The 25,934-nt window shown below is 51.2% G+C and overlaps 1 protein-coding gene across 6 annotated transcripts in view; it reads left to right on the forward strand.

Annotated features, from left to right (window-relative positions):
• The window catches only part of Ttc28 (tetratricopeptide repeat domain 28), a 409,996-nt gene that overhangs the window by 325,048 nt on the left and 59,014 nt on the right, over nucleotides 1-25,934 (forward strand). For all 6 annotated transcript variants that reach the window (XM_030254333.1, XM_030254334.1, XM_030254335.1 and 3 more), the window contains 3 exons: nucleotides 18,278-19,619; nucleotides 20,726-21,249; nucleotides 24,516-24,625. In XM_030254333.1, coding sequence (XP_030110193.1) covers nucleotides 18,278-19,619; nucleotides 20,726-21,249; nucleotides 24,516-24,625 — 1,976 coding nt within the window. The remainder of the gene's footprint in view (nucleotides 1-18,277; nucleotides 19,620-20,725; nucleotides 21,250-24,515; nucleotides 24,626-25,934) is intronic.

Genomic DNA, 25,934 nt, shown 5'->3' on the forward strand with positions numbered 1-25,934 from the left:
GGTGTATGCACAGTGAGGCGTTTAGGCATCCTTCAAAAGGCCTATTGTGTTGTGGGGACTCTAGAGTGATGGTTCGGATGACGGTGTAGCCGTGTGATGGTTGTTCTGTGGATGGTTAAGGGAGGTAGACAGAGCACGGCATGGAAGTCCTACACCCATCTTCTTCTTTGCCTTTTCTTTGTTCTCTTTTTACGACTCCAGTAACGGGAGTTTTATTACAGCAGTTTGTGTTCTCAGCTCTTTTGCTAAGGCTCTGCATAATTTATGATCTAGATTCCAAAATGTTAGTGAATTGCTCCACCAGAAATAATGGAATGTGACAGCAGTGGATTCCTCATTCTTGGCCCAAATATTTGTGTCTGTGGTTTGCAAGTCATTTCATAGCATGACTGCTGCATTGCTCAAGCTGTTACCAGGATGGATTCTGACAAAGGAAGAGAATTTGGGTGACTATAAAAGCACAAAATGGGTGGGTCAACAGCACTGCACTTATGTGCATAGGGGTTTGGGTGGGGTGGGGAGAGGCCTCCTGCCCTCTCCTCCAGCAGGTGCACTCTATCCCTCAAGCCAGGCAGAAAAGCTGTATTAGGTTTGTGATTTCAACCCCAGCCTCTGTGCTGATTAGCCCCCACTGGGCACCATCCTGCCTGAATAAAGCAGTCATCACAAGAGGCACCCAGGGAAAAACGTCCAGGGTGCAGTGGTGACTGTGAAGCCTCAGGGAAACTCCCGTGCACCAAAGGCACTGTGCTGACCCTTCTTTATTAGGACATCACCCAGCAATGTCAAATGTCAGAGATCTGGAGGCAGAATCTACTATAAATGCAAAAATCACTTAAATGGTGGAGGAGGAGGAGGAGGAGGAAGAGGAGGAGGAGGAGGAGGAGGAGGAGGAGGAGGAGGAGGAGGAGGAGAGGAGAAGAGGAGGAAGAGGAGGAGGAGGAAGAGGAGGAGGAGGAGGAGGAAGAGGAGGTGGAGGAGGAGGAGGAAGAAGAGGAGGAGGAGGAGGAGTCACAGCACAGAAAAGACTGTTCCCTGTGTTGATGTGGCTTTGTTGGTGAGTCACAGGGGCTTAGTGGCCACAGAACTGAATGTCTGAGGCACTGGGAGGTTCGTCTTGGTATTGAATTGTCCTTCCTATGGCAAAAATGAGGCAAAATCATCTGACCAGATTCCTAGACTCCCCCTGAGGCTGGGGCTGACAGGAAACAACAGCTGTAGACTCTGAGGAGGAGCACAGCTCCAGAGCCCTGTTCTAGCAGACAGCTGCTTTTTCTCTGAACAGAACCACCGACAAATCGCCCAGTGACCTGTTCACTCATGGCTGCACCAGCACAGGGATCATGGAAAGGATTACAAAGTGGACGCCTTGGGGCTGAGACACAAACACCACTGCCTGCCCCTTCACTGATTGGCTTTGTATCAACTGTATCTGAGATACATAAAGAGAAAAGGTGGAGAAAGCAACATTCTTCCTGGTGTTTTTCAACAAATACAAGATCTGAAAGATGACAAGGCTGAACAGAGCAACACATGATAGCCGTGATAGGGCTAGTGCAGGGGCATGGTCGAGGACACCCTCTCATACAGAGATGAGTGAGGTCCAGAAAGCTGGTCTTGGGTTGTTAGAATTATTGGTTTACTATGTCCCTATGAAAGACACACAATCCAGATATTTTATTTATAAGCCAAATGTCTAGATTGGGTAGATTGAAGGCTATTCTAATTTATTACCCAGTCATTCAGTCCCTTGTTATTTTGTTTCTCCCTGCAGTGGGAGTCTGGTCCGTGGCAGCTTCCTCTTCAGTGTCTGCCCTCTTCCCTTCCCCAACCTGGAACCTCCTCTGGAACCTCCAGTCCTGTCTTACTCCCTCGAGGCTCTGCCCAATCACAGGCGCTGGCCTTTTATTGACCAGTTGAAATGGGGAGAAGGTTCACATGGCATCTGCTCGTAGGAGGCAACCTCACACTGAGGAACCCGTTTTTAGCTACAGGATGCAAGCAGCGTCAGACCCACTACAGTCTTGGGTTCGAATGCCAACATTGCTCTTTACTCCTTGCTGACCTGTAGAACCACAGTCCTGAGACTTAATAGCAACAATGTTTCATGTTATTTAGTGATAGGACACCTCCTCCTCTTCCCCCTCCTCTTCTGCATTTAAAATATTAATTCCAGTCTTAGATTTTTGGGCCAAGCTAATAAACCCATAATTGAAAAATAATTCCAGTAACTGTTTCTCCAAGTGTAAAAAAAAAATCAAGTCTTAGGAATCTGACCTGAAGAAATGCATATTTCTGATCTATAGGTTTGTTTATATGAATAAGTAAAAGAGCTATAAAGCCATGCCTACTTAGTTATGTATTTAATTAACCTGCCTTTATTGAGAAGATTGCAGCCATTTCTAGAGCGTCTGGGTCATGGGTAGCATGACCGTGCTGTGTGTGTATAGCCTGTGAAATGATTCAGGGACCCCAGAAAGGCAGTGCTAATAGATGGAGCTCTTACTGGGATGCTGTGTGGCACTTGGGTTGACCTACGCCCTCTGAAGGATCGACAGTCTGGAAGCAGATGTTCCAGAGGCTGAGATCGGTGGGTCGGTGTGAACAGTATCAGTTCACAGCAACATTAAAGCCTCTTTAGACAGAGCCATGTGCAGCCCTTTCATCTCTAGGGCCATTTCAGATCACAGGTATATCATTCCCAGCCACCCCCAGGCTGTACCTGCTTTAAGGTTTCCCATCAGAGTCCACCTTGTGCTGATGGGACCTTGTGGCTCTCAACTTTATCTTGACCCCACAGCTACTCTGCACCTGATGGGTAGGGAGGTTACATGGTTGCATGCTGTTTAGGGCGTCCCAAATAGCTGGAGCCACACTCAGATCTCCCCAGGAACAAGAGCTTTTCCTTAGCCACCTTCCTGAACGGTTGCCAAGACATTGCTGGCATGTTGTAGGTGGGTCTTTCTACACAGACCACCTGGTTGAATGTAGTTGGTTTCATGGTCCTAGCCTCTGTGCGTGAAACCACAGATCAGAGGAAGATGGGAAGGAAGCTCAGGGCCAGAAAGCCAAAAGGTTGGGAGGAGAAAGGGACCTTTCTGGGGATATGGGAGGCTCAAGCAATTTAGAGCTTACAGGACTGCAGAGATGGGAGACTGGGACCTCAGCTCAGAGTCAGGAATTTGAACTACAGAGCTGTCTCTCAGCCGGGTGGGGAGGGGCTCCAGGCAAGCAGGCTTCCTCTCCTCCTTCCTGCAGAGGGCACCATCTCACTCAAGTAAGCTTTCATTCAGTGCCCCTGATTCTGACAGCCAACCCCACCCACACTGCTCACTCAAAAACAGACTGTGGTGGGGCATCTGTCTTTGTCCCACAGGCTTGTCTGTCTGTCCTCCCAGGTCCCCCTGAGCTGTAAATGTTCCTCAGAAGCAGGCTTTGTTTTCTGTTACCTCATGCTCCAATCTAGGCTGTTTGCATTTCCTTCCATATTCCCGCCTTGCACACCGCCCCCCTCCCCCAGTCTACCATGTGAGTTGCTTGAGGTTTATTTCCAGCTAGTTTAGCTCATCCCTGTACCCAGCATCAGCCCTTGGGGTCTGTGCATCCCTTAGGACAAGGGGTAGTTCACAGAAGGCAGGGCAGCATCTTGATTCTCACCGTCTTTAATCCCTTTAGATCTCCCATCCCTTCCCAAACTCGGGGAAAGGAAGGAGTGGACGGAAGGACGTGGAGTCTCATGCTTCATGCTTGCTTCTGTGTCTGTGCTTGGGAACCGATGGTCATTGTTATCTCCATTTATTTGAACAATCCTTTATTCTTTGCTCATACCTTTGAGTTCAGTTTAACAATATTGATTTCCTCCTAATGGAACACAAGCCCCATCAGATCTCTAATGCACATGGAGTTATGTGCTGTTTGGAGAGGCAATGCCGCCTAGTGGCGGAGAGCTCAGGATGCAGTGGCAGCTGACACACATGGCCTCCTCACATTCTGCCTGGGGTGGAGGGTGGAATCTGCAGTCAGCTTGTTTGGTCTCGGTGATGAGCAGGATTTTCCCAAACTATTAAAGCCAAGGTGTCACTGGCCAAGTCCAACCAGCAGCTCGGCGTCTCAGGTTGCCCTCACCTCTTGTCAAGGAGGCACCAGCTTTGGCGGGACAGGCATCTTGATGGAGACTCTATACTGGGGATGCACACGGGACAATCAGGCCCTTCTCGTACGCACTTGCTTCTTAGCCCCTTAGCTCCCCTGGAACACCAACTTGCAAACCTTCGTTTGGCGTTGCTGTTTAATTGGTGGCAGTGAGGAATCCACTGGAACATTTGAAGGGCTTGGGGGTCTCTTCCCTAGAGTCGAGCAGCCCACCCATCTACAGTATTAAACACTCATAAAAGCAAGCTCTAACAATTCTGATGGTATCTTGAGATCATAACGATTTGTGTGTGTGAGACACTTGCTGCTGCGATCTATTCCAGGGAATGAGCTAAACTCCTCAGAAGGAGAGCTGCGGTTTTAAAATGCATTTCCAGGGAAAGAGCGATGGCTCGGCAGTTAAGACCTGAGTTACCACGTGGGCTCACATGTGTGTGCATAGGCACACGTGTGTGGTGAGAGAACAACTTGTATTGCTTCTCTCCCTCTGCTATGTGGATCCTGGGGCTGGAACTCAGGCCTTCAGGCTTGGCAGCAAGCACTCTGCCCACCGAGCCATCTTGCCAGCCTAAGACACTTGCTCCATTATCTTGTGAAAGAGTGTAATGGTAGACATGTGACTGCCACATAGAGCTGGAGCTGGTTCACACCCACACCCAGAAGTAGCTGATCCCCTTTCCCAGAAAGATACAATCTAAGAAAAGCTAGATCTAGTGGAGGAACCAGGAAAGGAGTGATGGACAGGGAGTCTTTAGGGCACTGCTTTGTTCTCAGCACCTCATTCCCTGCAGAGCTACACAGAGATGCACGGTAGTCAAGCTTGGGGAACCGGAGCTAGACCCTAGGGAGAAACCATAAGAGGGGCAAGAGAACAGCAGTGCAGTTCTCAGAAGAGACTGGAAAGAGAATGATCCCTGAGGGCTGAAAGAATCTGCCTATGTCAGCCTGGAATCCTGTATCCCACCAAAATGGAAATCAAGACATTCTCAGTTAGAGGAAAATCAACAGAATTTGTCAACAGCAGACTCATTCCTAGTGTGATGGTTTGTATATGCTTGGCCCAAGGAGTGGCACTATTTGGAGGTGTGGCCATGTTGGAGTAGGTGTGTCTCTGTGGATGTGGGCTATAAGACCTCATCCTAGCTACCTGGAAGTCAGTCTTCCACCTTGATGATAATAGACTGAAGCTTTGAACCTGTAAGCCAGACCCAATTAAATGTTGTCCTTAGAAGAGTTGCCTTGGTCATGGTGTCTGTTCATAGCAGTAAAACCTTAACTAAGACACCAAGACAATAGCAAGATAGCACTTTATACAGAAAGGGAACGAAAGCAGGAGTTTTTGGAGCACCAAGAAGGACGGAGAATACAGTAAGAGCAGAAATACAGGCAAACTGAAAGACTTTCCCACCTGCACCTGGACCAACAGGAACACATGGCATCTCCACAACATTCCATCAGGATATAGGCAGACACAGACATTTATCAAGGTGGCTAACATCCTGGGCCATATGAGAAATTAAAGAAAATCTGATTAGAAAGATTTGAGGTCACACAGAGGATGTTGTCCAAACTCGATGGAACCAAACCAGAGAGCTGGAAAAACATGCAAACACTGAGAAACTAAGGAGTGTACCCACATCATCCATCGGTCTGTCCGAACATTGGGAGGGAGAGGGATAATGTGCAGAACTGAGTGCAAGCAATAAGTTATCAGAATGTGTGGGGCTCGGCTGGAGCGGCAATGGCAGGGAGATCCTGGTACCAGGAGAGGAACAGCCTCAAGTCCATCATCTGCTTCCCCCGCAGAAACTAGGAGAGCAAACGGGCCAGGAGAAAGGACATTATAAAGTAAAAGCAAAAACCAGTGACCCAAAGCCCACGAGCAAATAGGGAAACAGAAGGACAAAAAACAGTGATCAATAAAAATAAAAGCTGCTCTTTGAAAAGGTCGATACAGTTCACAAATCCGCAGTGAAACATGAGTCACAAATACTGGGAATGAAGTGAAGGGCATCAGTGTTGACCTGCAGGCATTTAGAGAGAAGTGGGGACCGTGCCGCACACTGCCTGTACACAGGAAGTGGAGAGGGTGGTACACACCTCCTGTCCACAGGATGCACACAGATATTTGTCAGCTGAAATAATGTGGAGCAATTATTTGAAAAGCAGTAACCTAAGGACTGTTCAACCTGGTTAGAAAGCCAAGTTTATAGTTAAACTTCCCCCCAAAAGAAATCTCTCACTGAGATCTCTTGCCGGTTTTGAAGGATAAATGTACGAAACACTTAAGGAGTCAGCACAAGTGTTTCACTCTCCTAGAAACCTAAAGGAGAAACTCCCAACCTCTTCTACAAAGCCATGTAGATACACATGATGGCTGTGGGGGTGTGCCACGGTCTAGCCTGTGCTACACACAGGGGGGAAGACAGCTCTGTGGAGTCTGTCTCAGCCTGTGCTACACACAGGGGGATGACAGTTCTATGGAGTCTGTCCCTCTTACCGCTACATGGATCCAGGGATCAGACTCCAGACTGGCGTCTTGGGTGGCAGCCTCCTTTACCTACTGAGCGATCCTGCTGGCTAGATATAAAATTCTTAACAGAACATTAGGGAATGGGCTTTAAAAGCATGCTGAAAGAGTTATATACCACGGGCAAGGGTGGTTGCGAGACCAGGGATGAAGACAGAGTCAACAGTAGAAAAGCAAACAATGTGGACTAATTTTTTTTACTTATTTATTTTTTAATAGATTATTTGGGAATGTCACATCATGCACCCCGATCAGGGTCACCCCTTAATCTTCCCACGTCTGCCCCTCAGCCCTCCTACCCCTCCCCCTAAAAGGAGAAAACTAGTCTATCTTGTGTTGTCTGTATACTCTCTGGAGCGTGGTCAGACTCCTAGTCCCCTCCACACCCCCTGGGAGGGAGAGCCTTTTTCCACCTGCGTCTATGCCAGGAGTCACCAACTGAGGAGAGCCTAAGTCCAGCTCTCCCACAAGGTGCAGTGGGACTACTTTATTAATAAGCGCGTGAGGTATCTGTTGGTGCAGGGCACCAAAAACCAGGCTCGGACAAGACAGGCAACACCAAGTGCTGGTGAGGACTCAGGGCGGCTGGAGCCGTCACTCACTGGTGACAAGACGCTGAGTGGCACACCAGTGTCCTCATAGGTATCTGTCCCAGGAAACCCAAAAGGTCCCCATGCTGCCTCCGCAGCTCCCTATGAAATTCATTACTTCACAGTAAAAAAGAAAGGGAGAAGGCCACGGTCCTGGGAGGCCCGTGCCAAAACTGAAAACGGGGTCTTCCATCTTTTATCCAGAGCTTAGTTTCTGTAGCAACAACTCAAGATACTTCATTTTCCTCTTGCAATCTCAACTAGAGGTCAGAGCTGGTAAGGTCTCCTATTTCTTCGCCTCCTGGCATCAGGAGCAGACCCTGCACTTCTCTAGTTGTTTACTGAAGGACTGGACACGCCCCTGCCCTTGGATGCATCAGAGTCACACCTGAAGGTGCCAGGCTGAGGACTGTGCTGCAGGCCAGGTTAGGTGTACCTCTCTCCAAAGCAAGGGTGTCGTCTGATTAGTAGGACCGAAGGCCTAACACTGCATTCTGTTGTCTCCAGGCCACTCTCAGGGATACACACCTCTGGCTGGATGGTCAGACCACAGCACTCACATTCCCCAACAATCTATCTCTTAACATCTTTGGCATAAAAGACTCAAATACAAGAAATCAAAATTTCTGAGTCTTTTGAGTAAAGGATGTGTCTTCTTCCAACACTACTACCTTAGGGATTAGCCCAGGGACAGAAGAAAATAATCAGAGAGGATTCCTGTGCCAAAGCCTTGTCTGCAGGCAGCCCGTGGCTGTAGCTATCTGACAAAGTCGAGGCATAGAAAGGGTCAGCTGTATCCACAGTTAGTGTGTGTGGTTCCTCAGGTTCCCAAAACTTCACCAGGAAACTAATTTTAGATAAAATATTTCCCTGGGAAAAGTTTCTGCTCCAAGTTTTGAAACATCCAAGCTTGTAAACATAATTACTAGATAGAACTTTCTTGAAAGGAGTGGGTTAGCAGCTCTCTGCCCACACCACGGCCAAGTACTGAACAGTGGATCTGACACTCAGGTTCCGTGGTCACAGACTTGGTCAACCTTGAAATGAAAAGTCTGGATTTTCCCCCTGGTCTTTATTCCCTAACAACACAGCGCTTACCCTACATCGGTAGCACAGATGGCCACGAGGTCCATGCAGATCCTCTGATGTCTCAGGGACTTGTCCTGCAGAGGTCTTGGAGGTAGGCGGTCCTCCTGGATATGGAGGATTCGGTGCTTACCAAACAGACACTGCCTGTGTACCTGCTTCTCCAGAGTGGTAGACACAGCCTTGGGTCTGAACACAGGCCTTCTCTTCTTCATGGGGTGCAAGCAAAGGCAGACACATCTAAATCTGGGGAGAGGGTAGCTTGGATATCAAAGGCTTGGCCGAGTGTTGAATTAGCATAAGCGTGGGGTTCTCAGCAAGGAGCCCTGGTCAGACCTTTGCACATTCCAGTTCCAAAGCTGATCCAGGTGGGAGAGCTGTCCCTTCATGCAAACATTTCCACTTAGCCTCAGCCCCTACACTGTGTCCTGGCTCTTGTCCCCTAAGAGCTTATTAGAAATTTAGCCTGTCAGAAAGCCACATGTCAGGCCCAGCTTGTCAGCCTTGATGTGGAAGCAAGGTACCCAAGGGTCCTCATTGACATTAGGCTGAAAGGAACTTCTGTCTGCATCCCTCACTAGCACACCATCACTATCACAGGGACCCACAGAGCGGGCCACTGGAAGTGCTAGCATCCCCATGTGCAGGAGTCATTTCCACCAAAGTGAGAGGTGCTGGGTGCCCCCAGGGGAACCGCATGCACCTCATCTTCCCACTGCCTTACAGGGGCCATGATAGCCACAGTTTACAAACAATGAAAATAAAGTTTGAGATTCAACAGCTTGCCTGGGCTCACACAGCCGAGAAATACTAGAACCAGGAGCCATGAGAGCCCTTCACCCACCGAGTCACTGTGCCTTCCACGCGTCAGAGAACATGCTGGAATGAGAAAGGATTGCAGAGGGGGCCTGGTCATGCTTGGATCACCAGTGCCAGCCCACAGATCCTGTCGTGCTTCTCAGCCCAGCAGATCAGGCTGTCCAGGCACACGGACCTTGCTTTGTAATCTCTTAGCCTCTGTTCCTTCCCCCTCCCCACACTCAGCTCAGCCCTTTTGATCACACAGCTCTTGTACTCCTCCTCGTGACTGAGGACAGGTAACACAAGGCCAGTCCCTTGAGTATGGTTGAGTCTTTCTCCTTAGCCACCTAGCTGGGCAGATTGAGGTTTTCTGAGATCAAGTAGTTTGTTAGAATGGCAGGTCAACCGAAATAATTCCCATCAACCCATTTCTTTGTGAGACTTTTGAGTAGGCAAAGGATCTGGCCCTAGAGAGCCAAACCCTGGGAATTCAGGTTAGTGCTGCAAAGGCTGGCACAGGTTCTGATGTGGGCCAGACTCAGGGCTAGAGGAGGGAAAGGAAGAGGAGGAAGAGGAGGAGGTGGAAGAGGAGGGTGTGGCTCCTTCCTCAGCTCATAGTGCTGAGGGAAACAATGAGCAGCTGAGCCTTGCAAGTCACTTATATCTTTGTTAGTAGCTGAAGTTTTAAAGGTAAAATGGAGTGAAACTGGTGATGTTTTATTAACTACATATATCAAAAGCAGCATCCTAACGTAATCAATATGATGATTAAAGACACTCTACACTCCTAGCCTCCGGCTGAGTCTTTGAAACCCAATGTCTATTTCTACTCTACCCTCAGTGAGCCATCACCCGGGGGTTATGCCAGCCCCTGCAAAGCTACGCTTGTGACTCTGGTCCGTCGGAGTGACAGGCCCTGTGACGGTTGCCTTGAGGAGAAGCTGCTTGCCCCTTGGAGGACACACTAGGTCCCCATGGCTTACTCAGCTCAGACCTGTCCTCAGAGTTGGAGGCTCTTTCTAGGAACTGGGAGACTCTAGCCAATTAGGAGCCACCCACCCGCCCGCCCACCCGGTGCGGTGCGGTGCTGCAGTCAGTCAGCCTGCCTTCCCTGCATCTCCCCTGCACCAGCACAAGCTGCTTAGCATCGTTGTTGTGCCTCGTGGGTGTTGTGTCTTCCTGTAATAGTGCACACAGCCACTTCGCCGCTCTCTAATTTCTGCCTCCCAGATCCTCTCAGGATCGTCATACATGGGGTTTGTGCAGTGCAAAACCCTCAGTGGAGGAGGCTTTCCCCAACTAATTTATGCAAATGCCTTGTAAGAGAAAACTCAGCCTTTGTCTCTTCCCCCAGCCTCTTGTAATGAGCTGTGCAACAATATTTTTTTTTTTGTTTAATGGATGAGGTATCTCTGAATTAGTTACGAACATATTTCTATACTGAATAAATTTTATTAATGATTTTTTTTAAATCACCACTAAGCCAGTTGATGTGTCTTATTAATGACTGGTGATAATCCTCTCTCAAAAGCAGTCCTGTAAAATCGACTGCAGATAAGAGGCCAATCATCAAAGAAATACAGATCTCTTGATGCAAACCTGCTCCGTGGCCATCTGTATGTTTTGTGTTACCAAAGTACAAGGTGAAAGCATTCTCTCTCTCTCTTTTTTTCTTTGATGCAGAAAAACCTTTGGCAGCTTTGGAGTGAGTTCACCCACACAGTGGGGATGGGTGGGTATTCCTACACCTGTCACCCCGGGTTGTCACAGTGACCCTCTACTCGTGGCATGCACTGTGGTAACACAGTGAGTGTTCACATTTAAAGGTTGCTCAGCAGTTTATGTCAGAGCTAACGGAGCCTAATAAATCCAGGTGTTCCTCACTCCAGAGGGCTGGCAGAGCCTGACTCCGGGGAGGTGAGATGGGAAACAGGTCCGGACTAACAGTAACCAGCTGTCGGACTTCAGCTAGGCCACTCCCTTCTTGTGACTTCACTTTCTCCATCTGGAAAATGAATGATTGATGACAGTGCGTCCCTACTAGGGATGACGCAGAGGTAGAGAGGGTGAGGTGGGCTCCGCGGAGGAAAGACCTTTAGGGCAACCACTGAGGTCCCTCCAGGGTGCGCAGGACTTGGGCGGTGGCTGCTTGCCTGCTGACTGAGAGGAGAGTTGCCACTGCTGTGTGTTCTTCTGGAAAGGGTTGGTGGGTGGGGCGAGCCAGCTCACGATTCATTCTTTCTGCATTGGGAACTGCGGGGGCTTTTCCCACCCAAGAATCCCCCGTCTTATTTATTCTTGCCCCCAAGTGCAGACCGACAGCTTGATACCTAAAGCTGGGCTCAGTGGGCGTAAAGGGACCATTGCCCAGTTGTCTGCAAATTGTCTTATCCCGTAAAGGATTCTACATCACTCATAACATCATATGATGATGCAGTAGAAATACGAAACCAGGACTCAGGGCAAATACAAAAAAATACACAGAGGGGCTGACAGCTGGCACTGCAGAACTTCCTGTCTGAGTTGGAGCTCCTGGCAAAGCAGAAGGAGAGATCCAGAATTCTCGTCTCCCAAAAAGAGTTTCCAGAAGGTCTCCACGTGAGCGTTTCTGGGATGGTACGGATGGTATCGGTGAAGCTTCTCCAGATAACGGGTTAGATCACAAGCTTCCTTTTCCTCTTTTCTCTCTTTTCTGGGTCTCACTCAGCAGTCCAGGCTGGCATGGAGATTGTGGTGAACCTCCCAGCCCTGCCTCCCAAGAGCCCGGGTTATAAGCTGTGCCCCTCTCATTTCTTTCTTTAAAAGAAATTTTTTTTTTTTTACTATATGCATATGAGCACACTCACTGTAGCTGTACTCAGACACACCAGAAGAGGGCATTAGCTCCCATTACAGATGGTTGTGAGCCACCAAGTGGGTACTGGGAATTGAACTCAGGACCTTTGGAAGGGCAGTCACTGTTCCTAACCATTAAGCCATCTCTTCACCACCACCCCACCCTACTTTTATTTCCTAATGACAAATTTTAACCAAAACCTTTTCCATCAGCCCCACGGGGATGAGGCAATGCTCGGGCCAGTGAAGCTTGTTTGTCTGGTTCAAGTGCACAGACTTCCATGGTCTCACCATGGTCTCACCAGGTCAAGGGTGGGGTTGGAGCACCCAGAGGTGCATGCCCTCAAACCTTCTTGGCACATGCGCTCAAACCTTCTTGGGGAAACCTCTCTTAGTGGATGTCTCTCCAATCTCATGAACTTTGCTGCATATAGTATTAACTGCTAGCCTGGGACAAGGGCTCAGACAGCTTATCCATCAGGCGGTAACATATTTTGTTCTGGTGCCATAACAAAACCCGTGGCCAGTAGGGCGGCCATGCAGCCCTCGAGCAGCTCCCTGGCCCCAGCCCATCTTCCTGCTGCTACACTGCAGAGAGAAATGGCGGTGTGGTGTGGTGGCACCAGGGGACTGGAGTTGCCGATCCTCCCCCCTGGCCCCGAGAGGAAACTCAGCTCTTCTGCACATACTGGCAATGCAAGTCCCTTAACGGTGCTCCACTCTTCCTGGATAGGGAGGAGCATACCAGGATGAAGAAGATCGGGGGAGGGGCTGCTACTGGAAAAGTCCACCACAGCCAAAGCAAGGGCAGAAAGAAGCAAGAGACTGGGCAGACCGGAAGGGCGGAAGGGCGGAAGGGCTGCCCGTAGGCTGGCTCAGCCCTGGAGCACCAGCAGGGACATCCGGCCTGGGAGGTGGCAAACTTTAACCAGCTCACCCTTTGCAGGTCTGAAAGAGCTCACAGAGGTAGGACTGGTCCGATCTTAGAGGCCCAGACTGAGGAGAGGCAGAACAGCTATCTCGGTGTCACAGAAATTCTACGAAAACAGCTCCCTGTGCTGCTACTCTGAGGCATGTGCCTCCTGTCTTTGATTGTGGGTCCCGGTGACACACGGCAGGCTCTGTCTTCTCCAACAGGGACTGACAGCGGGCTTGCTTCCCACCAGCTGCTCTCCTGCCCAAGCTGTTAGGAATGACAGTGCCTGATCCCTCCTCCTTCATCAGCGCCATGGAGCACCCCTTCTGGCCGCCCCCTTGTCGTAGCTTTAATTACTATTTCTCCTGCTCCATAATACAATTAATCTTTCCTTCTAGCTGAGATTTATGACCATAGAGGCCCAGGGGATTTTTGAGCAATTTACCTGTAGCCATGGTCTCTGATTACCCACAGGGAATTAGGAAGTGGGTCTGTGTACAAAGTCCACAGGGTATGGGTATGGGTATAGGTATAGGTATAAGTATATATGGGCAAATGCTTGCTTTAGGGTGGCTTCTTGTCACTGTTTATGCAGCTATAGCCTTTGGGACCATGGATGGAGGGGACCACAGAGCAAGTGATCTATTTTCTTAAGCTTCCATAAAAAGACAGGTGTGTCCAACCTGCTTGTGGGAAGGCAGTGGGGGCGTGAGAGCTTCCCCAGCACGACTGTGGCAGGCCCCTCCCAGGGAAGGGCAGCTAAAGAAAAGCTAACATGGGGCCACTTCCACAGTCCCTTGGAGGAATAAGAAGGACCTGTCAGGAAAAGCAGGCAGGTGCATTAGCCTGGATCGTGTCAAGGCAGAGGAGTACTAAGCACAGCTCCCTGGAGACAGTACCCACCAGGGATAGCAGCTGCTGCTTCTCCCACACCTGAAGCCCTGGGAATTCCTCAGCACCAATGTGGCTGCTGTCAGCATGTAGTCTCAGCTGTGCGCAGATGTCGGTAGAGGAGAAATGGGCAGAGAGTTGTGTCCCCTGTGCACAAAGAGGCATTCTGTGTGATGTGGGAAAGCAGGAAGCAAGTCAGTCAGGCTGCCGAGTTTGGTTGATAACAGTGGAACCTGCCTCTTGAGGTCTGTGGGCCTAAATTCTGGACCTTTCTGTGTCTCCGAGACCACAGAGTAACTTTTAGCTTTCAGTCATCATGATACAATACCCAAGAAAGTTACTTAAAAGTACAGGCCCTGGCTCCCAGTTGCAGAGATCCCGACAATCCACAGCCAGCTGCCTCCATCACTGGGGGCTTGTGGTGAGGACAGAATGCCACAGCAGCAGGCATGCTCAGCTCTCAGTGGGCTTGCAGCACAGAGACAGGAGGGGTCTGGGACAAGACATCTGCTTCAGACGCCTGTCCCCAGGGTGCTCCTTCAGCTATGAACCCTCTGCTGTATTAACCCTCTGACGAGGCTAGCCCACCAGGATCCGATCTCACTCCAACAGCGTCACCAGCTGGCACCCAAGCCCTGGGCACACAGGCCTCAGGTGGCTTTGCAGCATTTATGAACCAGGCTGAGGCAGCTTGTGGAAAAGCCTGCCTCTCTGTAAGACACTTGCAGCTGATAAAGTCATATGATAAGTGGTTTTGGAGTTACACCACCACCCTGTTTGAAAATATACTTTGCTGTCCAACCTTGGTAAAAAAAAAAAATAACAGCAAGCTACCTACAAGGACATGGCCAGTTCTAGCGCCTGCTCTTGCACCTTTGTTTTGAGCCATCTGTTGTCTGACTAGGCCCGTCCCCCACATCCATACCCCAAGCTCCGAGATATTTTCAAAACCACGTAGACGTGGTGCATGTGAAAACTTGAGGCAGAGATCCAGCCGATAGGGACGGATCTCGGGACCACATCTGCTGTCCAGAGGCACCAGAAAGAGCAGATGCAGTGCCATGTCCCCTCCAACTCCAGACAAGGTGTGCGCCAGCCTATAAGGCTAAAGGTCACGGCCGTGAGCTAACGTAGGACACAGTACTGGTTATCCCGTGTGAAATCTGCATGCAGTGTCTTGTGGTAGGCACGAGACCTGGTAACCTGGAGAGCCTAGCGACCAGCCTAGCGATCACTTCCTCTTCCGAGATCCCCAAAATGGGAAAATGTGCTTAGGCCTGCAGCAGGCCTTGATTACTCTAAAGAGCCTCCTGATCCAAAGGGGGCCACACAGAGCACACAGTGCCAACGTGCCTGCCTCGCTTTATTATTTAACTGTTAGCAGACTAGTGTAACAACTCCCGTGCCCGTGCTGATGGCCTGATTTTCCTCATCTTGTTTCCTCTATTTGCTTAAACACCCCAAGTCTCCCCCAATACCTAGGATATGTCAAACAGCGGGGACACTGGAGCTGTTTCATCTGTGGACAGTCCCACCGAGGAGGACCTTACTCAGCCTGACTGCTGTGCCAGGTCCCGCTCTGTCTGGAGGCAGGTAGACTAGTACAGCCAAGGGGACAGGGGTCCATGAATTCTGCTGGCCGCTCCCCTCTCCTCCCTGAGACTCACAACCTTCACAGGGTGAGCCTGGGGTGGCGAACGTGTCTTTCCTGTTCCCCAGACCTCGAGTTTCCCACGCGGATGGCCGAACTCTTGTCTGCTTGAAGGCAGAGGAAAGAGCAGGTCAGCTCTAAAATCCCAGCTAGGCACTGGTAGCAATCAATATGAAGTATGACTGGTCTCTGTGCTGTGTGCATAAGAACTGAGGCCCTGGTCCCAGCGAGCTCAAATGAGAAGCCACCAGCATTCCCTGCTCAACTGGCAGGGGTGCCATCTTAGTGGAAATATTCTCTGTCTGGTCTGACCCAGTCCCACTGAGTGTGCTAAGCATGCCCTCGTGGCCCTTGCCACAGCCTTTGAAGTAGACATTAGTATTCCCACACAGAAAGCCCATGGCGGAGACCCACAGTGACCATGTATACATCCTAACCACGTGTCCTCTCCCACAGCCCTGGTGAGGGCCCAGCTTTGTGAGGCCTGTCTGTCCCACTAATCTTCATTTAATTCCCTCCCCGCAGCCTATTGTCACGGAGGGCATCCCTGCTGACAGCCCCTCTGTACCTCCTCATCTGAGTGGCATCCAAGAAAGGGCAGGAGGAGCCGCACATTAGCCCCTCAGCGTGAGCGCAGCCATTCTGTGCTGCTCTCCGGATGCTCTTATGTGGCTTCAACAAAGAGAACAGCTGCCAAGAGGCCACACTGTCCCCACAGAACGAACGCCCCAGGCTGGCAGCTGCCTGAATCCGCCAAGGGAGACACCAGCCAGTGGAGGGAGAGGGCAGCTCAGCCAGGCCAGCCCTGCTTTTCTCTGTGTGTGTGTGGAAGCTGTAATTTTGAAAGCCCTCCTCTGGTTCTCTGTGGGCCAGTGGAAGATAAGGAAGCAGCAGCAGCTGTCTGGAGACCAGATCGGTTTGCTATAACCAGCAGGCAGCTTCCCTCACAAATCATTGCAACCCCGGGCAGCCATTTCTATCCTGACTGCTTGCTGCTCCCAGCCCAGACCCTTAGGCCAGAGTAAGAGAAAGAAACTCTCCTGCCGCCGCCTTGTGCATTAGCCACACCGTCTTGGGTGTTATTCACAAAGCAAGATACACAGGTTGCTTATTGCTTTTCTTCCTTTCTTTGTCTGTTTTTGAGAGTCTCCTGTTGCCCAGGCTGGCCTCAAACTTACAACCCTCCTGCCTATACCTCTTGGGTGCTGGGATTACAGGCATGCCCCACTATGGCCAGCACTCCATGTCTCTGGGATGATTATAATCTGACCTTATTGTTTTTAAAGGGGGTGGGGAAAGACTTTTGATTTTAAAACAAAAACAAGAAAGACCTCAGACTCATTACAGGTCTGTCTGTCTGTCTATCTCCAGGACACTCAACTGAGTAGGGTGGAGGTGTGCCTGTAAAACACGACTTTAGACTTTGTCTAAAGCTGGATGTTTTCCTGAGGCTGGGGTTCTAGGGAAATGGGGTTTAGCTTTTCCCACAGGAGGGTAGCAGTAGCAAGGCCTTGTGTTGGCAGATAGGGAGAGCTACACTCTCAGTCTTTCCTCCTCTTATATCCCAACCAGCAAGCGATCATATAGGTGCCTAAAATGTTGCAGTAGACTCCAGAGGCTATTCAGAGATCACTGAGGGCAGAGGTATCATAGGAGGTGGGGCAGGAGCAAGGCCAGGCAGGGCTTGCACTCACAGCGATCCTTGGTTGGGCAGATCCTCTGACCCATTTTAGAAAGGAGAAAGGAAGTATATGATTCATTTTGTACAAGGATGGTTGAAACCATGACACCTGAAGGCAGTTTAGGAGGACTGGCTCAAGGCAGGTCTTTAACCGCAGTGTCCCCATATTCCCACCACTAAAGGGCCTACTACACTGAAGGGACATTTCCTAGTTCTCCAACCCTGCCAGGCTCTGGAAACTGTGCCCCTTCGAAGAGAAAGCTGGCGACATTCTCAGCTCCATGACTGGACACAACCCCAGGAATGTCACTTGTCCTGTGCGGTCAGAGTTCTGACCCCTCGCATGCACACTTGGCCGCTTTGTCTGTCCAGTTGATGACTGCGGGTCAGAGCAGAGCCCACCCGACTGCACGCCACGATGCTTCTACGGTCCTTGCTTCCATGTACACACAACAGCTGGCGTGTCCACCAGTTTGGGGGCATCATCAGTACAGGGGGCGCTCCAAGTTTTTACTTGCTAATTTAGTGTGGGTAAAATGGTTCTTCAGGGTTGGTTTATTTTGCATCTCATTGATTATTAAAGGAAACTAGTGCCCCCCACTCCTCTCTTGTGTCTCTCCAGCTGAGTTGTCTGCTGACATTTATTATTCTTTGACTATTTGAGTACATTGAGATCTTGATTTTTTTTTTCTTTTTAAGCCAACAGTGAATTTTTACAACAAATTTTCACAGCAGCTGCTACAATTTTTCCTATGTTTTCACATATTTTCTAGTGTGTTGTGTTTGCCCTTTAATTTTGTGTGTTTATTTGTAAAACATTCTCATTTTTTTGTCATCAAATCTGTTGGGTTTCCCTGGTAGTTTGAAATGTGGAAAGCCATCCTCCCTCTGCAGCACTGACAGAGCTTGACCCCTTCTCAGCTTCAGACCCTCCCTCTGCAGCACCAACAGTGCTTGGCCCCGCCCACCCTCGGGCCCCGCCCACCCTCGGGCCCCGCCCACCCTCCCTCTGAAGCCTCTGACAGTGTTTGGCCACGCCCACCTTCAGTCAGTCTAAAGCCTTTGACTCAGGACTAAACTCACCTTAGATTGAGCTATAAATCGCACTTTCTCTAACCTTCTGTTCTCTTCCCCATCGTTCCAGGGATAATCCACCAGATGAAAGGCGATTATGACACAGCCCTGAAGCTCCACAAGACCCACCTGTGCATCGCCCAAGAGCTGAGTGACTATGCAGCCCAAGGCCGTGCCTATGGAAACATGGGCAACGCCTACAACGCCCTGGGCATGTATGACCAGGCTGTCAAGTACCACCGTCAAGAGCTGCAGATCTCCATGGAAGTGAATGACCGCGCCTCTCAGGCATCGACTCACGGGAACCTGGCCGTCGCCTACCAGGCCCTGGGAGCCCATGACCGGGCGCTGCAGCACTACCAGAACCACCTGAACATCGCCCGGGAGCTGAGAGACATCCAGAGCGAGGCCCGGGCTCTCAGCAACCTTGGGAACTTCCACTGCTCCCGTGGAGAGTATGTGCAGGCTGCGCCCTACTACGAGCAGTACCTCCGTCTCGCTCCCGACCTCCAGGACATGGAGGGGGAAGGGAAGGTCTGCCACAACCTCGGCTATGCCCACTACTGCCTCGGAAACTACCAGGAGGCAGTGAAGTACTATGAGCAGGATCTGGCTCTGGCCAAAGACCTTCACGACAAACTGAGCCAGGCGAAAGCCTACTGCAACTTGGGCCTGGCCTTCAAGGCTCTGCTGAACTTTGCTAAGGCCGAGGAGTGCCAGAAGTACCTCCTGTCCCTAGCCCAGTCCCTGGATAATTCCCAGGCTAAGTTTCGAGCCCTAGGGAACCTGGGCGACATATTCATCTGCAAAAAGGACATAAACGGTGCGATAAAGTTCTACGAGCAACAGTTGGGCTTATCTCACCATGTGAAAGACAGACGGCTGGAGGCCAGTGCCTACGCGGCCCTGGGTACTGCCTATCGAATGGTCCAGAAGTACGACAAGGCCTTGGGTTACCACACACAGGAGCTGGAGGTCTACCAGGAACTGAGTGACCTGCCGGGGGAGTGCCGGGCACACGGGCACCTGGCGGCCGTCTACATGGCCCTCGGCAAATACACAATGGCGTTCAAGTGTTACCAGGAGCAGCTGGAGCTGGGGCGGAAGCTGAAGGAGCCGAGCCTGGAAGCTCAGGTGTACGGCAACATGGGTATCACGAAGATGAACATGAATGTGATGGAGGACGCCATTGGCTACTTTGAGCAGCAGCTGGCCATGCTGCAGCAGCTGAGCGGGAACGAATCTGTGCTGGACAGAGGCCGGGCCTACGGCAACCTGGGGGATTGCTACGAGGCCCTGGGGGACTACGAGGAGGCCATCAAGTACTATGAGCAGTACCTGTCTGTCGCCCAGAGTCTGAACCGCATGCAAGACCAAGCCAAGGCCTACCGGGGTCTAGGAAATGGGCACAGGTAACGTGGACTGGGAACGGGGGCTAGACTTGTTTGCAAGGTGGGGTCGTGGCAGGAAGGGCACCTGTGAGCTACAGAGCAGACTGCCCCCATCGTGCCTCTTATTCAGCTTTTCAACAGTTCAATGACTTAAGTGGGTGGTAGTGTATAAAGGACACACCACAGCTCGGAGAGGGCAGGTTCGTGCCTGAGTTACACCCAGGAATCATTCAGGGCTCAGACCTCACGTGTAGTAAACGGTGACCAAGATGATGAGTTCACAGAGATAGGAAGCTGGGTGGAGTGCCTCCATAAAATTCACATTTTATGAATGTGTTTATTAGCAGAGCGTTCGGTAGCCACCCATTACTCGGCCCTATCTGGTAAAAGAGGGACAGGTCCTGTGCACCAGTCAGCACCCACGCTGGGTACCTTCATAGCTGTCCAAACAGTACAGCGATGCTGTATGTACTCAACGCATATCCATCTGCTGTGAAACAGGGGAAACTGAGGCTCAGGCGATGAGTTCCACATGCACCGACAACTGGCTCCAACTGCCACCAAAAGCCATGTTCCTCCTGCTCTGTCCCTGAGCAGCACACACAAAGGCTGCGGCTGTGCCGGCTGAGGGATGCCCCCCCCAAGGGGGAGACTAGAGACGGGGCCTCCCTTGGAGGCAGGGGACCAGGGCTCCTGGAGGGGAGAAAGAGGTCAGACTAATCGTCACCCACAGACTGCTCCAAGAAACTCAGGGTGAGCGATTTATAGCTCCTGTAAGTGATTTCAAAAGCACCGTCTAAGCAGTAGTGGAGGCTGGGAGGCCCGAGTCCTGGACCCCGCTATCATCGTGTCTATTAATATATTTTATGTTTCCTCGGGGGTGCGCGTCCCACTGAATTGCAAGCTCCTGGGAAGGTCACTAAGGGATGACTTTTGAATTGCTTTCCAGATTATGAAATTCCTCTGCATCTCACTCTAAGGGCACATGATAGATTTTTAGCTAGAGAAGGAGTTAAGAGCCCCTATAGTAAGTGACAGTGACGAATGCTTTTCATTTTCTCAGGGGCTTTAGCATGTCTGCACCTGCACAGAGTGATCTCATTGCTTCTCTGTCTGCATCCCCACAGGGCGACGGGAAGCCTGCAGCAGGCCCTCGTGTGCTTCGAGAAGAGGCTGGTGGTGGCCCATGAGCTCGGGGAGGCCTCCAATAAAGCTCAGGCCTACGGAGAGCTGGGAAGCCTCCACAGCCAGTTAGGGAACTACGAGCAAGCCATCTCTTGCCTTGAACGCCAGCTGAACATTGCCAGGGACATGAAGGACCGAGCCCTGGAAAGCGATGCGGCCTGTGGCCTGGGGGGTGTCTACCAGCAGATGGGAGAGTACGACACAGCCCTGCAGTACCACCAGCTCGACCTGCAGATTGCAGAGGAGACAGACAACCCCACATGCCAGGGCCGGGCCTACGGGAACCTGGGACTCACCTACGAGTCCCTGGGCACCTTCGAGAGGGCTGTGGTCTATCAGGAGCAGCACCTGAGCATCGCGGCGCAGATGAATGACTTGGTGGCCAAGACCGTGTCCTACAGCAGCCTGGGAAGGACTCATCATGCCCTGCAGAACTATTCGCAGGCAGTCATGTACTTACAGGAAGGTAGGCAAAAGGGCTCCAACCAGGGGAGACACAGCCAGTGCTGTAGAAGGAGGGTCGCGCAGGCCCTGCCATCCCCACTAGGTTTCCCTCCATAGTTTTGTTTTTTTTGTTTTTTGGGTTTTTTTTTTTTTTGGTTTTTCGAGACAGGGTTTCTCCGTGTAGCCCTGGCTGTCCTGGAACTCACTTTTGTAGACCAGGCTGACCTTCAAACTCAGAAATCCACCTGCCTCTGCCTCCCAAGTGCTGGGATTAAAGGCATGCGCCACCACTGTCTGGCTCCCTCCATAGTTTTAAGGTGTTTCCCTTTCCTGCCCCAGCTCTCTGCCCTTAATGCCTCCCCTCCTCCCTCTCTTGGTTTTGGTACCTGCCCCTGACCTGCTGCCCAAATAGCCGATACCCCTTTGGTTGTCAGAGCGGCGACTGGACACAGGACACATCCTCACCAGTCGGATCATAAGATGCAAGGGCATAGAATCAGGAGGGTCCACCACAGCAACAAGCCCAACTGCCTCGGGCCGTGGCAACCTTCCAGAGGATACCTAAGCACCACGGCCTATGGTTCTCTGCTCAAGCACAGCAGCTGCTAGCCCAGTGTCTCTACCCGGGGCCCGGCCAGACCTTCTGGTGTTTGCTCTGAGAGTACACAAACTGATATTAAAAAGCTGGCCTGGAAACCACCCCCTACCTCCGCTACTAGAGTCTGCCAATTACCTGAGGCTGGTGGGGCCTTCCTACATGAGCTAGAATCTCACAGCAAAGGCGTTGCCTTTCTCCTCCATACCTGGCTGCCCCTGCTCTGGAAATCTCAGAGGTGCACGGGCATTGTGTGTAGGAGAGGGAGAGAGGGGTGTGCTCACTGGTGAAGGACTTGGCTCCAAGTTTGCAAGGGCTTCCACCTGCAGCCCCTTAGGCCGCATTTTACTTCTCACAGCAAAACTAAGATGTGCCCTTTTTGCTACCTTCTGCTTTCGTTTTTATCTTTCTTTCTTTGACAGTCAGCACATGTCAGCTCATTTCACATGCTAGGCAGATTCTCTACACTGAGCTGCACCCACAGCCCAAGAACTATTCCATGTCTCCCTGTCTTTGTAGCTATGTCACCGAGGCTTGGAGAAGCACCGCAGTTTGACCCCGACCCTTAAGTTAGTTCATTGCAGAGTGGGCTCAGCCCCTGTCTGGAGTTGTTTCTGACCTCACAGAAACTGCAGGGTTGGGGCAGCTATACCCTCCTGTCCCTCAGGGGACGTCCCCAGGGTGGGAAGCAGGAGGCTGAGTGAACAATACTTCCAGGCTGGCCGTGGCTCAGCACAGGCCTGCAGTGGGGAAGCTCTGAAGCTGCAGTCACTGTCCCACCTCTATGGCTCCCGTGGGCCCCTAGCTTTGCTGACATTCTAGTATTTTAACGGCCCCAGTGCCTAGCAATGGCTTTTGTCTGAATGTGTGAGACCCAGAATTGAGGGTTTGCAGCAGGGACCTTACTACTAATCCCCTTCTGAAATGCCATTTCCCGGCAGCAGCTGGCTGTGTTGGGTCAACTGTCACAGAAGTCTGTATCAGTGGAAAACTCTGCACGTTGTTTGTGTTGTCTCTTGTGACAAGTCTCAGAGAACTATAAAAACTGGTATTTGAAAACTCCCCATAGTGGCAGACAGGGTTTGTGGGTCTCTAGTGCACTCCGAGCAGGCTCGGGACACTGTAAGGTGCAGGATGGCGTTCTCCACAAGCCGGGCAGGAGGTCCTGCAGACCTGCAGCAGAGGGCCAGTTCAGCTGGGAGTCACCCCAGCTTTGCCCTGTCTGCCCTGTGCAATGGAATGCTGTGTGGGTCTGAGTCTAAACAACTCCCAGATGGTGTGGCTTGACACGGGTTAACTCCAGGGCTTTCCACCCAGCCCTTCTCACTCTGGAAACCAGCAAAGGAAGTAGGCTCCATCCGGCAACTCCCTGAGGCTCTACTGCAGTGCAGGAGAGCTGGCCATGCAGAGTGGAATGTGCAGGCTCCCCGAAGGCAGTTCGAGTACGTCTTCCCTGTGGTCTGTGGACACCCTTCTTGCTAGGGATACACTTGGAACCAAGCAAGGTCCCTCTCTCTCAGAATTTGTCTTCCAAGGGGTTTGCCCAAAGAACCATTCTTCTGACTCAGACCAAGGACTTGCCAGACTTCTGCACTAAGGGTCAGTGCAGTGGGCGCTTTGAAAGTCGTCACACCCAGAGCCACCCTGGTTCTCCCGAGAACCCTTGTCTCTCATGTGAATTATTTACAAACTCTTCTGTTGCCCACTGGCATGATTTAGACTCAGAATGCTATTTCTGAACTCTTTGAGCCGTGTGTTTTGAAATGCATCATAAATTAGGAGGCAGACCCCTGAGCGGTGACTCACAGCAGCCATTCAGCTGACTCAGGGCCTTTAAAAAAAACAGGAATCACACCAGCCCATAGTGCTTGGCGCTGGCTTCCTGCCCTGACTTAGATGAGAGAGGAACCCTGGCTTATGTATACAGTGGAATTCTGGGAGCCATGCAGTGGCTCATGTGCAGAGAACCCTGGAATGCAGGCAGAGTGTCAGAGACCAATGTAGTGACCGATATGATGAACTGTGGCTGTTAGACTTAGCCGCACAAAGCCCTAGAGGCGGCTGGTGTCCTGAAAACCCAAAGCTTGCTGTGAGTGAGTGACCCACTGCAGGTGCCTCTGTGGAGACCATGGAAATGAGGGCAGCCACTCAGCCTTCCAGCCCACAGTAGCACTTGCTTTGCAACCCCGCTGAGGCACATCACAGATGGGACCCAGAGCGTGTCGGCGGCTTCAGTCACAGGAGCAGGGTCCAGCTGTGCACCGTTCTGCTTTCAAGAGACACTCACGAGCCTCTCATCAGCACTGCCTGGACAGTGTCGGGGGAGACAGAAAGGCATGTGGTCTTAGCCTCTGTAGCTGGCTGTCAGGAAAAGCTTTTCCCAGGCAGAGATCTGGGGATATGAGTGTATCAGCCAGGATTTTTCATTTGCAGAGCCAAGCGTTTTGCATCTGCGAGGGCAGCCGGGTCAGGGAACATTGGTTTTCCTGTTCTGCCTACCCTACCAACCTATCCACTGCCAACAGCCGTGACCTGGGCTCCTGCTGCGGCACCTCCTCACTTCCTGTAACACTGGAAGCGTCCTCGCCCCGGGGTTGATTTGGCATGTCCCACAGCCTTCCTTACATGCATCCAAAGCAAAATCGCCAGTCGGTCCCTGTCACCTCTCCTTACGATTCTCTGTCTGCTTTCAGGCTTAAGGTTAGCTGAGCAACTGGGTCGAAGAGAAGATGAAGCAAAAATTCGCCATGGTCTTGGTCTCTCCCTTTGGGCAAGTGGAAACCTGGAGGAGGCTCAGCACCAGGTACGCAGAGCTCTGTTCCAGGAGCTAAAGCACCCTCCATGACTGTCTCAGCAGCTGCGGAGTTCTCAGGGCTGCTGGCCTGTCTAATGCACCCAGAGTCCCTGCCTGTGTAGCCTGAGAGCTGTCAAGATTCCCGCTCACCCACAGGGCAGATCTCTTGATTTCTCAGATTCTCATGTTGTGCACTGTTGCCATGGTTAGTATAAAACCACATTCCTCCTTCAGTGGAGAGGTAAGATCAGGATGTGTGGTCATTGGGCTTACTGTCCTTGGCGGTTTCTAGTTAGGGCAGAGGGTATAACCTCTCCCCCTTTCTCATAGGGAGTCCCTGTTGCTGAAGAGGAGTGTGTTGACACACTGGCTGTGGGTGGACAGACGTCTGCTTCAAACTCAGCCCTTGGCTGTTTGGTTACTGAGAACAGTGTGCCAGGAAACGGGGATTCCTCATGAGACCAGTGAGGCCTGTCTCCAGAGGAGCAGCCTGGGCACAGGCTGGGACTGGGTCTGTGCTGCAGCATGCTGGGATGTTAGAGTGCTGAGCCATGAGCTCAGAAGTGTTAAAGATTGGGGCTGAATGTGGCTCAGCAGGGAAAACCAGAGGATTTGAGTTCAGTTCCCAGCATCCACACTGGGCAGCTTACCTCTAACTTCCCCCATAGGGTACCCAGCAGCCTCTTCTGGCCTCCACAATCCCCTGCAGACATGTGAGCAAGTGCACACCCAGCCCACACACACCAATAAAAATTTAAAATCCTCTTCTAAAAAGTATTAAAGGCAATGAAAAGGATTAATGCTGTCATTTCCTGTGTATAAGACTCGAAGTTTATATCAGTGCAGCAACTTAGTTTTCAAAGTACTGCTGCTCCCTGAGCTATTCCTCAAACTCCTCGGGAAGACAGAGAGAGGACAGCTTTCAGAGGAAACTGAGGCTTAGTGTCCTGGCCAGAGTCTGACAGCGCTGAGTGGCAGAGTCTGGAGCATCTTGTGTGCTCTTCTGCTCCAGGGTTCTGGCTCCATGCTTCCAGCCTGTATAAATGTGGAGCTTCAGGGACAGGGTCTCCCAGGGAAATGTCAGCTGTCTGGGCCTCAAGGTGTCCGTGCAACAGAAACCAGCCCCATGGAGCTAAGCAAAGCCTGGTCTTGAGGGCTATGATTGGCTCTGTGACACTGGGTCACTTACAATCTCACTGCCCAGCCTGGTCCATCTCCAGTGTGCCCAAGGCCCGGGGTGGGGCATGGGGAGGGGCAGTTACTCTTGTCTGGTAACAGAAGTAGAGGATTTTCATTGCTTTAATCAAACCAGCTCCTG

Source organism: Mus musculus, chromosome 5, assembly GCF_000001635.26.
Source record: "Mus musculus strain C57BL/6J chromosome 5, GRCm38.p6 C57BL/6J".
In the NCBI taxonomy this organism is placed as follows: domain Eukaryota; kingdom Metazoa; phylum Chordata; class Mammalia; order Rodentia; family Muridae; genus Mus; species Mus musculus.